The sequence below is a fragment of the Phoca vitulina genome, unplaced genomic scaffold, assembly GCF_004348235.1.
Source record: "Phoca vitulina isolate PV1807 unplaced genomic scaffold, GSC_HSeal_1.0 scaffold1, whole genome shotgun sequence".
Classification (NCBI taxonomy): Eukaryota; Metazoa; Chordata; class Mammalia; order Carnivora; family Phocidae; genus Phoca; species Phoca vitulina.
In genome coordinates this window covers 62949710-62963813 of record NW_022589704.1, presented here as the reverse complement: position 1 = coordinate 62963813, position 14104 = coordinate 62949710, and the positions used below count along the sequence as shown (strand labels likewise).

Genomic DNA, 14104 nt, shown 5'->3' with positions numbered 1-14104 from the left:
TCAAGACTTGGCTTTGCCACTGACCAGATGTGCAATCATGAGCAAGTCATTCTTTGAACCTATTTTCCCGCTTACAAAACGGGGATAATACCGGTCTCAAAAGTTTGCTGGAAGAACAAATAGTATATATGAAAATGACTTATCAACTATAATGTGTTACATAATACTAGTTATCCTAATCCCCTTTCCTGTTTCCCTTATTCTATTTGCCTTCTGACAAATTATTATTCCTAACTTGCCTTTTGTCACTCAACCGGTCCTCACAATTTATCTCAAGTTGTTTTACTGAGTTGCCTGATACAGAGTAAAAAGACCTAAACTGAATCCCGGCTCTGACTAGTTCTATAACCTTGTTCTACAACCTTGCATGAACCACTTAACCTCTGCAAGTCTATGCTTCCTCGGCTATAAAATAAGGGCCAACGACTAGTTGTCTGATCTCAAACAGGCTTCCTGCAACCATAAAATCCTATCACTCTCTCCTCAGTTTACAGCTGCTTTCAGAAAACACACATCGGGTAGGATGAAAATGAGTTTATCGATGGATATGCATATCTGGGGGGCAGAGTTGTGATCCCAAGGCTGGTGATGCGTGATAATATAACGATTTTAGAGCAAAAGGGCTTGCCTATTAATTATACAGCAAAACCAGAATGGTGGCCTGCACCCTGGTACTATGTCCACGACCCTCCCCTGTGTTGCTCAGCACCCTGCATCAGCACCCAACACGACTCATGGCGCATGTTTTCCATCATGTAACTTTTAATATAAATAAATTTCACAGTCCCTGGACTTCTATTTTTACAAGGCAAGTTGTAGAGATAAATTGGCCTATAAAATTCAATGGTAAAAGAATTATGAAAACAAGTTGTAGAAATCCAACCGAGAGCCAAAAAGAAAAGAAAGTATCAATTAATTCTACGGTTCGTGGCTAGAATCTAACAGAATGGGGAGTCATTTTCTTTCCTTTTCTGATTTCACACGGTACCAAAAATTTCAGAAGCAGTGTGGTAATCAATCCTTGCTCTTGAACCTATCATTTAAAGGTTGGAGGTCCTGAAAATCATGGTCAATAGTAACAGTACTCTTTTCTCCACACCTATTAGAAAAAAGAGTTTACAAGCCTCTGATTTTGATGGACTGCCCTGAAACTGTCTATCTTCCGAAAATGTTGGTTTTCCTAAAAATAGGTCTACTGGTGGAGATACTTACCTGAGAGTCCTGCACAGAGAGGGATTGTATCTGCTCGGGTATACGGCTGGCATTCACCGCCATCTGTCAAGAGACACACTGTTACAGCACTTAAGGAAACCAAAATGAGCAGTAAGGTCAGCGTGCTTACACCAAGTCCCGATTATCAGAGACAATTTTGCATAAGTAATTTTAAATTAGTTTTTTGCCCCAAACTGTGGTCCTTTGACACCCTTCATGGGAATCACCTAGGACTCACAGTAAAGTTTTCTGGGCACTGCCTAGCCTAGGATTCAGAATTTCACAGAGACAAGAGAGAATGTGTATCCTTAACAAGCACCCTGGGTGATCCTTATGCTTTCAGAGAGCCACCAAGCTAAAGTGAAAAGGCAGGGACTATTTGGTACTTTAAATCTGCTCTAGGACCATCTGTTCTTGTCACAGAATTTTGCCTAAAGTTAAAGGTCCCCAACGAAAGGATGTTAGGATTAGTAACCTTTAACCATGACTTGACCTTTAATCATTACTTGGAACATTTTTTTCCCTGGGTTTAAAAAATACATAAGGGTAGCTGGACTTTTAAGACACATTTCCCCAAAAGCAAAGCCAAAGCGATAGGTTATTTTTTTCTCTTGAGTTGGAAATCCAACCCTAATGTGATACTAAAAGTATTTTTGCCTCAAGCTTTACTTTTGTGAACTCTGCCCTCAAAATAAAACTGAAAAGACCAAAAAGAAAAAAAAAAACTAGAAGAGGAGCAGCAATGAAAATGAAAAGTACGTATTATTTTCTAAAACTACTATCAACTCTAAAATAATCAGAAGTCATCAGAAATTTTTCACAGCAAGTTTTAAGACGTAAAATTCTTACTCTCTGGGCTTCCCCAAAATAACTACGTTAGTAATGAAGTAATAGGGGGAAGCGTACTAATGTATCTGTAATTTACTTTGAAATGCATTAAAAAATGAAGATGGACTGATGGAGGATGTACACATGATAAATGTATGATGAAGTATAGTAATGGTAGGATCTAGGCATAGGTATGTGCATGTTCACTATAAAATACTTTTACTGTTGCTATATATTTGAAAATTTTCATAGTAAGATATTGGGGGGAAATGAATAAGCAACCTGCATTCTTTAACCAGTCAGAGGACCTGGGCCTACACCAAATGATCTCTTGTAAAGAATCCTTCAGGCTGACTGATCCCATGATCTCAATTAAGGTTTGAGATACAACCAAAAGCTACATCAGCACTTACAGAATATTCTACCTCTAGTCAAAAGACTACTCTAAACTGAAAAACCTTAACGGCATTTACTAGAGATGAAAACCTCTCTTCCTCCTAAGGAGGTTCCCCTCTCCTGCCCTGCTCCCTTATTCCTGGGCCATCATCAGGATGGAGAGCTAGTTAACTAGACTGGGGGTTGGATCCCCAAGGACCCTATGCAACCTCACTCTGTAGGTGCAGCCCTGCAGGTAATGAAGAGACCAGCCTCTGGCTCTCACGGGTACAAAAGCGATACCGGGGATTCCTCAGGAAAATATGCAGAGATGCACAGGAGTGGTGGAGAGCGAAGTTTCTCACGCAAAACATCTTCCTTGACAACCAACTCCAGTCACCCAAATTCTACCATTATGGGTGAACATTTTTAAATATAAAAACTTACAAGAAAGCTAACATATTAAGCAGGTGTTATTCATCACCAATATAAATTTGCTTACTGGAATTTTTTTTTTTGTTTTTAAACAGTTTGTTATAAGAAGCACATTTGAGGGAATGGGGGTTTTCATAGAAGGGGAAGAGAAGAACACATTAATGGTGGATACCACCCTGGAAATAGGCCTCTGAGACTGGGCGAAAGAGGGAAAGATCCCAGAATAGAGAAAAGAAAGGGACAATGTCTGCTAATTCTCCACAAGGCTCTGTCTAATCTTCTCCTTCTCTATTTTTAAAATTACTGTGGCAAAAAATAAAAATAAAAAATAAAATAACTGTGGCTAACTAAATGCAGTGTGTTATCCTGGATTGGATCCTGGGACCAAAATAAAGGATATTAGTGGACAAACTAGAGCAATACGAACACGGTCTGTGGTTTAGCTGATGGTAATGTAGCACTTTTGTTTCTTAGTTGTGACAAATGAACCAGGCTCACACAGAATGGAACAGTGGGTGAAGAGTGTATGGGAACTTTGTACTATCTTTGTCACTTTTCTCGAAATCTAAAATTATTACAAAATAGGTTTATTTTCAGAAATACAGAAGATTTCTGATGACAAATCTAATGTTTATGACAAAAAGTCAGAAAGCCGGTCACCGGAAATAAGAACATCTTTTAGAAAATGGTGGCAGGAAAGTATGGAGTCAAAGCCATCTGGTGACAAAGCCAAGCATAATAAATTTGGAGGCAGAAATTAAATCTGTGCCTCCATCTACCAATGGATATAATACAAACATGTATAAGAGCTGACAGGCATTTGGAAAACACAATGTCCTCAGAAATACACTAAAAAAAGCTAACGGCAGTTCTAACAATCAGGCAATAGCAATGAGTCAACATAAGCAATAAATTTAGCTTTCACATTGTGACGAACCTCTAGTAAAATTAACTCAACCTAAATCCACACCCAATTTATTTTCTCCTCAGAACAAAATACCAGAGTCAGGAAACGTTTTCACAATTAACCTCGCCTAGATTCTGTAATAAAATTCTTCAACATAGCTCTTATGGGTTGTCGAGGGCCTCAGTCAACAAACCTTCCCACCTGGCGATTTCTGATAGATATTTAAAACAAATCTTCAGAAATTTTGAGCACACAATCTCCCTGGATTTCAGTGTGGACTTCTGGAGTCAGAGCAAGTGGTGTGGTTTTCCTAGCCAGTGGTTCTTGATCCTAGCCATGTATCAGAATCACATCAGCAGCTTTCTAAAAATCTGGGTTGCCTGGACATCACCCTTAACTCCCAAATCACAATTTGAGGGCTGGCTCTAGGCATCTGCATTTTTAAAGCTTTCGGTTTTTCTGTTGTGCAGCCAAGGTTGCAAACCATTTGTTTTCATGCCTAACAAAGGGGCTGGGGTAAAAATAATGCTTCCTTAGTAGAAGCCTTAGCAAATGTCTCCCTCAGTTAAAGGAAACCCAAAGAAAGTGGGAATGTAAAGATAAAGGCAATTTTACTTTTATATAGAAAATTAGGATATAAAGCAAAGCCAATTTTAAAAATTATAAACATGTATTGATTATTTTCAGAATCTGACAAAAACAGATTCCCAAATCACTGGTCAAAAAGAAGATCAATTATGAGGTAATAGCTGAAAGGTTTCCTATAAGATAGGATGGCATATAGACTAGGAAACCCCACCTAAGGAAGCCAGTCTTGCAAATACCTCCCCCGACCCCCACCTCCAAAGAGATGAGAAGCTTCCAGAGAGCAGGCTCTCTGCTTTATATAATTCCCACAATGCCACAGTACCTAACACTGCTTCATGTAAAAATCAGGCACAGATTAAATATTTGCTCAATTAACTTCATTATTAATACTATTGTTACATTAACAATATAGTCACCTTTAAGTCACCACTGGTTTTCACCATCCAAGTGGAATATTATAATAAATAAATGAAATGAGCATGAATTATCTACTTACTATAAACTATGAATTACTAGAAGGCTGTAACTAATAATTGGCAAGGCTATTTCTAAAACGTCAGGTTAGGAACACAGGAGGACCAATTTTTCTATGGGATTGGCTATGAATCTCAAGACAAGCGGTGTAATTCTGGCACTTTCCAGGTTACACTGGAAATTCTCTTGGATTTAAGAGGATCTCCAAATACGGCCGAGTATCAGGCACATCTTCCCAAGGCCCCTCTAACAAACATCCCACCCTGACCTCCTTAATCTTCAACAAATGCTATAATACCTGGACATTCTGCCTTATACTTCCTAGGGAAGCCAAATTGGCCTTTATAAATTAAGCATCTAAAACACTCCCTCCTTTATTGAAGCATCTTATTCTGTCTCAACGTGCAACTACCAAGTAGGGCTCCTGTCTCTGAACTTCAGCTCGATTATGTAACATCTTCTGATTTTTTTTTCCCTCACCTCTGACCCACTCACAAATATGATATGCCTCTTCAGGCACTTGTTTAATGTCTATTTCAGCGTGTGGGTATTCACGTCACCAACAAACATGTGCAGAGTGTCCACTAGATGCAATGGGAACACAAATATGAATAAAATACTAGCCCTGTCTTCTAGGGGCTTCTAGTTAAGTAAATAAACTGCAATTTAAATGACGAACATCCTTGAAAAGCTTATTAAAATGTAAACACTGGCATTTAAATGTGCAATTTGGCACAGATAAGCATTTTTACCCTTAAAGATGTTTAAAGATATAAGGTACCCTGTCAGAGGCTGTATAAATTGGTACTGCTTTTTTATTCTCAACTTTACAGAGACACAATTGACAAACAGAAATGTGAGATATTTAAAGTGGTTCACCTTTTGATAGCAGCTATTAAAAATTCAAAATCAGATTTTGTCAAACGAAATAATCAGTTCTTTCAATTCTTTAAATTACCTCACCTGCACACGTGCCCTTGACATGCAGACACAAAACGTGAATGGAAGGCAGTTTGTAATCGTAACCTAAATGCTCACCAAGAAGTTAATGGTTAAATTAACCATTTCAATCCATCCAGGGTAATACTACTTGGCAGTTAAAAAGAGAGGCAGATCTACAGAACAACCAACATGGGAAGATTTCCAAGATAGAACGCAAGTTGCAAAAACCAAAAAACATTTTTTGTGGAATCACTGTTGTCCACCTGAAACCAATGTAACATTGTGTCAACTATACTTCAGTAAAAATGTGTATGGTGTTTGTAATCCCATTCACATTTTTAATATGATACAGATTTCTTTATTTACATATTTGTATGTAAATGAGCAGAAAAAGTCTAGAAGAAAATATTGCAAACTGACAACCTCTGTGGAAAGAAGGAACAGACACGGGGCAAGAGGGGTAGCAAAATAGAGAAACCTGAAGAGCCACTTTTATTTAATGCTTCCGTAAGAAGAATTTTATAAGTCTTTGCGTCCCTTTCGATAACACCTACTCTGACCAACCCATTTAAAATTATAATCCCCTACCACATCCCTGTACTTCCCATCCACCATTTTTTTTCCCCATTGCTCCTATTCCATTGTAACAAACCACAAATTTACTGATTTATAAAGGCTGTTGCTTGTTGTCTGTCTGCTCCCATCAAAATGTAAGTGCCACAGGGACAGGGATTTTGTGTTTTTTTCCTCACTGATGTATCCCCCAAACCTACTAAAACAGTGTGCATAGTATGCGTGTGTGTGTGTGTGTGTATTTGTTGCCTATTTACACATTCAACAGTTCTAATTCCTTTCTGCAATATATAAATACTTTTTGCCTCACTTACAAAAAGTGGATTTAGGTGGGTGGCAAGTCAGGGAGCTACTTTAATTAAAAGCTGAAAGGACAGAGGAACCATCATTGTGGCTGCTCTTAACACAGCTCAGGATACTGAAATGCCAGCCTTGAAAAACAAAATAGAACAAAACAAAAAACTGGCCTGAAAAGCTATGCAATAGCAGGTGGGGCTGATTATTCCTAAAATGTGGTAAAAGTGTTTACATTCAAAGACATGAACCTTTTCACAGAAATAAGGCTATCTATGTGTTCCTTAATTATGAACCAGCATGGGAACAGACATATGCCTCTGGGAAATCAAATGAGCTGAGACACAGAGAAATGCCTAAGACTTTCAAATCCCACCCAAGGAGGTCGAGAGTGATGATGATTAACTGTCAGCGTGCTATCCATTACTCTTTCCTGTCTGTGCAGAAAATATTCTTGCCAAACAGATACTGTTAATATCCAAATAACAGATCAGTTATCAGCAATTTCAACAAGCACAGAGGAGGATATTGTCACAATAAACTTAAATCCTCAAGAGGAAAGACCCACACCCATTAGTCTGCACGAGGGAAGGCTGGATTCGGTGAATACGCTCCAATAAAGACGTCCCATAGTGAACCAATACAAATGCTTTCTGCATCACGCTGCCACTTGAATCACATTATTTTGTTCTATTTCTAGGCAGGATGGGCACTTCTGGTTTGAGACACTCTAGGAAATAGATGAAAAACCTTGACTCCACACTTCACTGTGGGTAAAATAGGCAAGTGGGCAGGGAGACAGCAGAGTTCACGATACCTGGTTAAGATCATTCTAAAAGCCAGCACATGTGTGCAGCTGATGGGTCCTACTATGGAGCTTATCACCATCGTTTGTAACAGGGAGGGATAACTTCCTTGATGAAGCTTATATGTTATGTACAAAATGAAAAAGATGAATTCCTATGATAAACATAGGAAGAAACAGGAACTGAAGGACAGGTAACAAGGGGAGGCAGGCAGGCTGAAAAATCCCGAGGGGAGGCCTACTGGTGTGGCAGGAAGGATGAAGAGACCGGAGGGAGGGGAGAGTGACAGGGAGACAATGGCTTGTAGCTCGGACGTGCTCTTCGCAGAAGGGCCAGCTGGCAACTGCCCCTGGTAGTGGACGGAAGATTGACCTTGCTGCATCAAAAGGAAATGTCTGCTAATTTAAAAAAAAATAAAAGTTGGGGTGGATCCCATTTGTAACCCAAAGTCTTCTGTTTTCTTAATGAGAATTTATCAAGGCATACATTAATTACTAGGTCTATAAAATATTTGGAGCTATTTAAATACGCTCAAATTTTCTCTAGGAGAATTGGCAAGTCTTTTGAACTACAGTCATCATTAGGCATTAGGATAATTAACCAGATGGAGGAAGTTAAGTTAATCAAAAGATGACTAGTTCTCAAAGGGAAGCTGATGAGTGTTCCTTGCCTACGAAGCTACCCAGGACACTGTAAGGCCAAGACAGACAGATCCAATGTGAAGTTTCCAACCAGTTTCTATCTGCTTTATTGTAAACTAAAAAATCTAGAAGAGATTTAGCCTGTATGCCTGCTGTGCTTTCTAACGGACAGTAATATGAGGAGTTGAGATCAACTGAGTCCTAAGTTGAGCACCCAGTGAGCATTTTATGTGCATGATTTCATCAGTCCTCAGAGCAATTTAAAAGTAGTATGATCATCACCATCTGACGGATGAAGAAACGGAGGCTCAGAGTAAAATCATCTGCCCCAATTTATAAAGCCCAAGAGCAACTCACAATCGGGACCTGCAAAGTCTACATGCCTTTTCTTTTCTGCTATTCCACGAGAACAAAATTTTGAAGTCTCTTTCCCCAAATGGATCACATTCTGACACCACAAGGAGTGGTGGAGGGGGCAGGGGTGAGTGGGCCAAAAAAATTTTAAAGTAAATAACCACCACTCACCTCTGGGTTTTCTTCTTTTACTCTTCGTGACTGTAAAACAATTGCAGATCCATTAATACACGCACCCACGAAATGCCACAAAAATAAAATGTGCACAGGTTAGCTCACCATCGTCGATGTCACTTACCTTTTCTTGAGAAAAAGCTGCCTTCCCTTCTTCGCTTTTCTCATCCATCTCGTCGTCACTCCACTCCCAGTCACCGTCCTCGGTTTTATGAAGGTGACCGCTTGACCCAGGAACTCTTCTCACCTGAATTGAAACACACGGCCCAATTCTTCACTAGTGGAAGGCAAACAGCGCTCGCTGGGACAGCAACTTGGGTTACGCAGCGCACGCCTACCCTGAAGATACCCTGACCGGGTATGAATTCAGGGACAGCAGTTAGTACCCAAAAGGACCACCCAGCCCACAAACTCCCAAACTTGTCCTCTTTCCAAAGCAATCGCGTTCTCGAAGTGCATTACTACACACATGAAGAATAAAATATTTTGGAAGAACACCACACACATCAGCCATTGGGATCAAACCCATCTTTCACTTTTGCTTCAGTAAACACTTCATTAATTACTACACATTAAAGGCCATGTGGTCGGCTTCAAGACTGCCTAAGGAAATGCAAGTGAGCAACAGACTGCTGACGGAGGGAAGGCAGGGGAATCAGGGAGCCTAATGAAGCGTAAGAATCTAGGGGTATATCAGCGATCTAAAACCTACGTCAAAAAAAAAAAAAAAAGCAAATACTCTTCTGTTGCCATCTTGCTTTTTTTCAGAACCTGACATCACCCTTGTTGTCCCAGGATTCTGCTCAACCTACTTAAGCAAAATGAAACAGCATCAGACTATTCTTAACACACCTTGTAACACTTTTGAGACTTGGGGGATTGCTAGAAACACAGCAAGATAATCAGCAGCCATGCCAGATAATCTAAACAGATTACATCAGTTGTCTGCAAGAATTTCAACATTTTTTTGAACTAGGGTAGAGATGTGATTCAGGGGTATGCTTTCCAAATGCCTGGTGTGGGTGAAAAAGCAAAACTTTTTAAAAGGACAGGATGACTGAGAATGATGAGCCTCTGGCCAAAGTAATTTACATTAAAAAAAAATGGACTCAGACATAATTAAACAAAGCAATGTAGCAGATGAACATGTGAACATAAGAGCCAATGATCCACTGATTTGGAGACACTTCAAGGGGAAAAGGATCCTGGAGACGTCCTAGTCCGAACCCCTCATTTTACAAATGAGAAAATGAAGGCCCAGAACGTGACTGAAAATCACAGGGCTATAAGGACAAAATTAAGGCAAGAAAAAAGCCTTCAGATTCCCATTCAAATGTGAGACTTACACCACTGAATGATCACGGTGAAACTGAAGTTGTCTAAAAACATCCTGTGAAGACTTTGAAAGACTATAATGTGAAGAAAACACTATTTTCCATAATAGAAACTAGTTAGTTATATCATGGGAGCCTCCTTAATGCTAAGGAAATACCACAGACCTTAAATGTAAAGTAAGGATTTACATACATGTTCAGTCAATGTCAATTCACAATCAGTGCAGGCTCGGGGTTGGGTTTGACTTAAAGACATTATCATGTGGAACCTGTAAAGCCGGACCACTTGGGTCTAGAAGATCTGAGCCTCAATATGGAAAGTTAAAAAATAAAGTTCTTATTCATAACTGCAAACAGTTATGCTCAATTAAAAAAAAGAAAAAAAAAAGCTTCTCTCCACTGCAAAAAAACCGAATTCACCTTTGAAACAACCCCTTCTGTGCTTAACATATTTTTTTCCATTTACATTTTTTGAATCATTGGAAAAGACCTAATGATAATGATTTGAATGTGCTAATAGATGCTGGCAAAGTAGTGTAGGGAAAAAAATGCTGAAATGTCCTTCGAGACATTCAGAACAGACTGCTCTTTAAAACTACAAAGAAATGGATAGAAGAAAATTTTTTTCTAAAAAATGATTTATTTATTTTAGAGAGAGCACACAAGTGGGAGGGGCGGGGGGGGGTCCCAAGCAGACTCCACGCTGAGTGCAGAGCCCGATGTGGGGCTCAATCCCAGTACCCCAAGATCATGACCTGAACGGAAACCCAGAGTCGACACTCAACTGACTGGGCCACCCAGGCGCCCCTAGAGAAAATAATTTTCTGTTGACATATACAATAAAATTATTTTCTTAGCAGTATTCATCATGATGATAGCAACATAGAGGAAAATCTGTGTTAATGACTACATTAAAAGAGTTTAAAGCCACATCTATTACAAAACATACTATTAACTAAGAAGTAAGAAAACAAGGAAAACTATCAGAAACAGAACTCTACCTTTACTGAAACAGAAAACAAAACAAAACAAGCATGGCTGATGAGTTAGTATTCTTCAAGTACTAATATTTAAGAGATTACGCTAAGGAAGTCTCCGACAACAGAGATAGTGCAGCTTCACACCCTAAAATCTCCTTTATGCCCTTTCTCCTCTCTCTGTTTACAAGATCTGCCAGTTCTGTTTCTACAAGCAGACTCCAACCACAAACAATAAAATGGCTACCTTCTATTTTATTTTAGAACCCTGGCTGTCTCCCTCCTAGTTTTATTTGCTGGAAGAGAGAAAGATAAAGCAAAAGGTCTAAGATTATAGCCTCGGGCACTGAAAGAAATGGTGACATGGGCCTTTAATAAATACTGAACAAATAAACGTAGAAATTAAGACAAAAACATTATAAAATCTACGTAGCAGAAAATACTGGTATAGGAGTCACGAGAACAAGAATACAGACCTGTTAAGAACATCCTCTCTCGGTTTACTGGAAAGAAAAGAACTTGCAGCATAATTTGAAACCCGGGTTTCACGGCTATGTGACATTGACCTCCACTGAAAAGACCAGAAAGCAATTTTACAAAGTTACATCCCTGCAGGGAGTTTGTAGAGCCTCCAGGAAAACAACTTCTACCTTCCAAAGCCAAAGCAACTAAGTTTCACATTGTTTAACAAATGGGGTTCTTATTTAGGAACTGATGAATACTCTACACAATAAAAAAAATTAAAAAAAAAAAATGTGTAAAGGCTTCTGCCCTTCCCCATCTCCTACCACGAGGATGGGGGTTACCACCGCATTGCTCTCATTCTGTTTAACAAATTCACAACTTAGTAAAGCCAAGAGGAGGTAGCTGGGGGTTTAAAAAAAGAATCCAATGCTTCTCAGAGAAAGGAGCACAGTCATGAGCCCACAAATTCCTCAGGTCCAACAGCGAGGTTAGACAAAGTTTTACATGGAGTAACATTTATTCCCAAGACTGGGCATAAAATACAGTTGAGCAGTTCTACTGAAAGGTTATTTTCTTTCCTTTCTCGAAACCCCGTTTTTATGAAAATCCATTTTAAAAACTGAACTACAGTTCTGATTCCCACCAGAAAAGAAGTCAGGTTCAGACAGAGAAACAGTGAACAGTGTGACTCCCGGGCTACGGCTGGTGGCAGAGCCGGGATGGCAGCAACAAGGGGAAGTCACTGGGATGTTCCCAGTGGCGCCCCTCTGAACAGGAGCTTTCTAGAAATAACCAGAACCCAGGGTCTCTGTACAACAGCTCACATTGAGCCCTGACACAAGAACAGGAAAAAAGGTTTGAAGGACAGAAGACGACAGCCAGCAGATAAGCTATCTAGACTGGGTGTTAAGCATGTTAGAAATTAAGGTGTGTTTCTCTAACAAAGGATGAATGTGACCCCAAGAAAAACTGGCCAAAATTTAGCAGCATTTGTCCAATCCTGTAGGGCCCGCTGTTGCCACGGCTACATTAACGTCTCCCAGGAGGAATGATTTCTCCATCAATGGGAATCCTGCACTGCACCTCTCCACCTGGTAACATACAGCCTGACCCGAGTGAGCCGGACATGGTAGAAAGCAACACCCAGTAACTTTTCCCTTATCAGGCATTCTACTGACCAGAAGTATTAAACATGTTTCTAATTAAATGCGGTTTATAACATCTGAGGTGCTGCCAAGGAAACAAAAAGCCTTCTAAATCATCAAAAATAAAAAATAAAATTAGGGGCACCTGGGTGGCTCAGTCGGTTAAGTGTCCAACTCTTGGTTTCAGCTCAGGTCATGATCTCAGGGTTGTGGGACTGAGCCCCCCCTCGTCGGGCTCCGCGCTCAGTGCAGAGTCTGCTTGTCCCTCTCCCTCTGCTCCTCCCCCCACTTGTGTTCTCTGTCTCTAAAATAAATAAAATCTTTTTAAAAAGATAAAATAAAATAAAATTAGACTAAGTTTTCAGCAGGAAATATTTTACTGTCCCCCATCTTATACTCTGACATTACATCCTACAACCTCTCTGACACCTCCATCCCACACCTACTACCTGGCCTCACTGTGCTCTCTGGCCCCCAGCCCTCCCCCCTGCCTCTCCCCTCAGCCCCTCCGGGCTTCACCCCCCATCTTATAAGGTCTGGAGCCCACAGCTGACTCTGCTGATACTGCACTTATTATACCCCACCCCCAGGCCCCTTCCTGTACAAATCACACCTGGGAGGAAAGCCGGGGCGCTCAGTCCAAATATACTCATCCTTCATTCCTGAGCGAATGGAGACTAGCCGTGCACCTGATGCCATGACGGATGGTTGCTGGCCACTCCTGGGGGGTGTGGGGGGGGCAGGTATCAGGACTGCCACAACCCTGCTACTCAAGGTGTGGTTCCCGCACCAGCCGCAACAGCATCACCGGGGAGCTTTATCAGAAATGCTGAATCTTGGGCCCCACTCCAAACCCACTAAATCATAATATTCCTTTTAGCAAGCGCTTCAGGTGATTCCTATTCTCATTCAGGTTGGAGAAGCACTGTGCTGATTGCTGTTAGCCTATTCCCTCGCCCCAGCCCGTAATACCAGCTGTTATTTATGTAAGACAGTTACTGGGCTCTGAGAACTTTAAATACCTTAATTAACTTAATCTTCAGGGTAGTTTTGTGAGCTGAGAATCATTGTACTCGCCCATTTTTCTGAGGGAAAACAAGTGAAACACCTGGCCCAACCCATAGAGCTGGGAGAGCCGGGGCCAGGACGGGAGAGCAGGAGTCTGACCCCAACCTTCCAGGGCCGGGCTCCGCTACTGCAGCTCACCGGGGAGCCCCATCCTGCCCAGCTCCAGCCATCTCAAACAGCTCCCTCCACCTGCCACCCTGAGCGCACCAAGGCCATCCAACCTATAGCACGCCCCTTCGACGTGATTCTGATCACCTCCTTCACACGCTCCACCCACCTTAGCCTCTTTCCCGCCTGTATGTAGGAAAATGGATCCCCTTTCCTCTGAAAGCCAACACTTCCTGCGTGCTCCTCATTTATCTACACACTTACCCATTCCTTCAAGACACTTCCAGCCAGGCCCTGCTCATCTACATCCACCAGAAACACATTCAAGTCTCTCCTATACTTCTGCCCAAAAGCGGGGGCAGGCTAGGATTTTGTTCCTTCCACGAGCAGTCACTCCGTCCCTC

The 14104-nt window shown here is 40.9% G+C and overlaps 1 protein-coding gene across 3 annotated transcripts in view; it reads right to left on the bottom strand.

Annotated features, from left to right (window-relative positions):
- Nucleotides 1-14104, bottom strand: part of STK39 (serine/threonine kinase 39) — a 305438-nt gene that overhangs the window by 124853 nt on the left and 166481 nt on the right. For all 3 annotated transcript variants that reach the window (XM_032408730.1, XM_032408721.1, XM_032408738.1), the window contains 3 exons: nucleotides 8728-8850; nucleotides 8601-8630; nucleotides 1213-1275 (listed from right to left, as the gene is read on the bottom strand). In XM_032408730.1, coding sequence (XP_032264621.1) covers nucleotides 1213-1275; nucleotides 8601-8630; nucleotides 8728-8850 — 216 coding nt within the window. The remainder of the gene's footprint in view (nucleotides 1-1212; nucleotides 1276-8600; nucleotides 8631-8727; nucleotides 8851-14104) is intronic.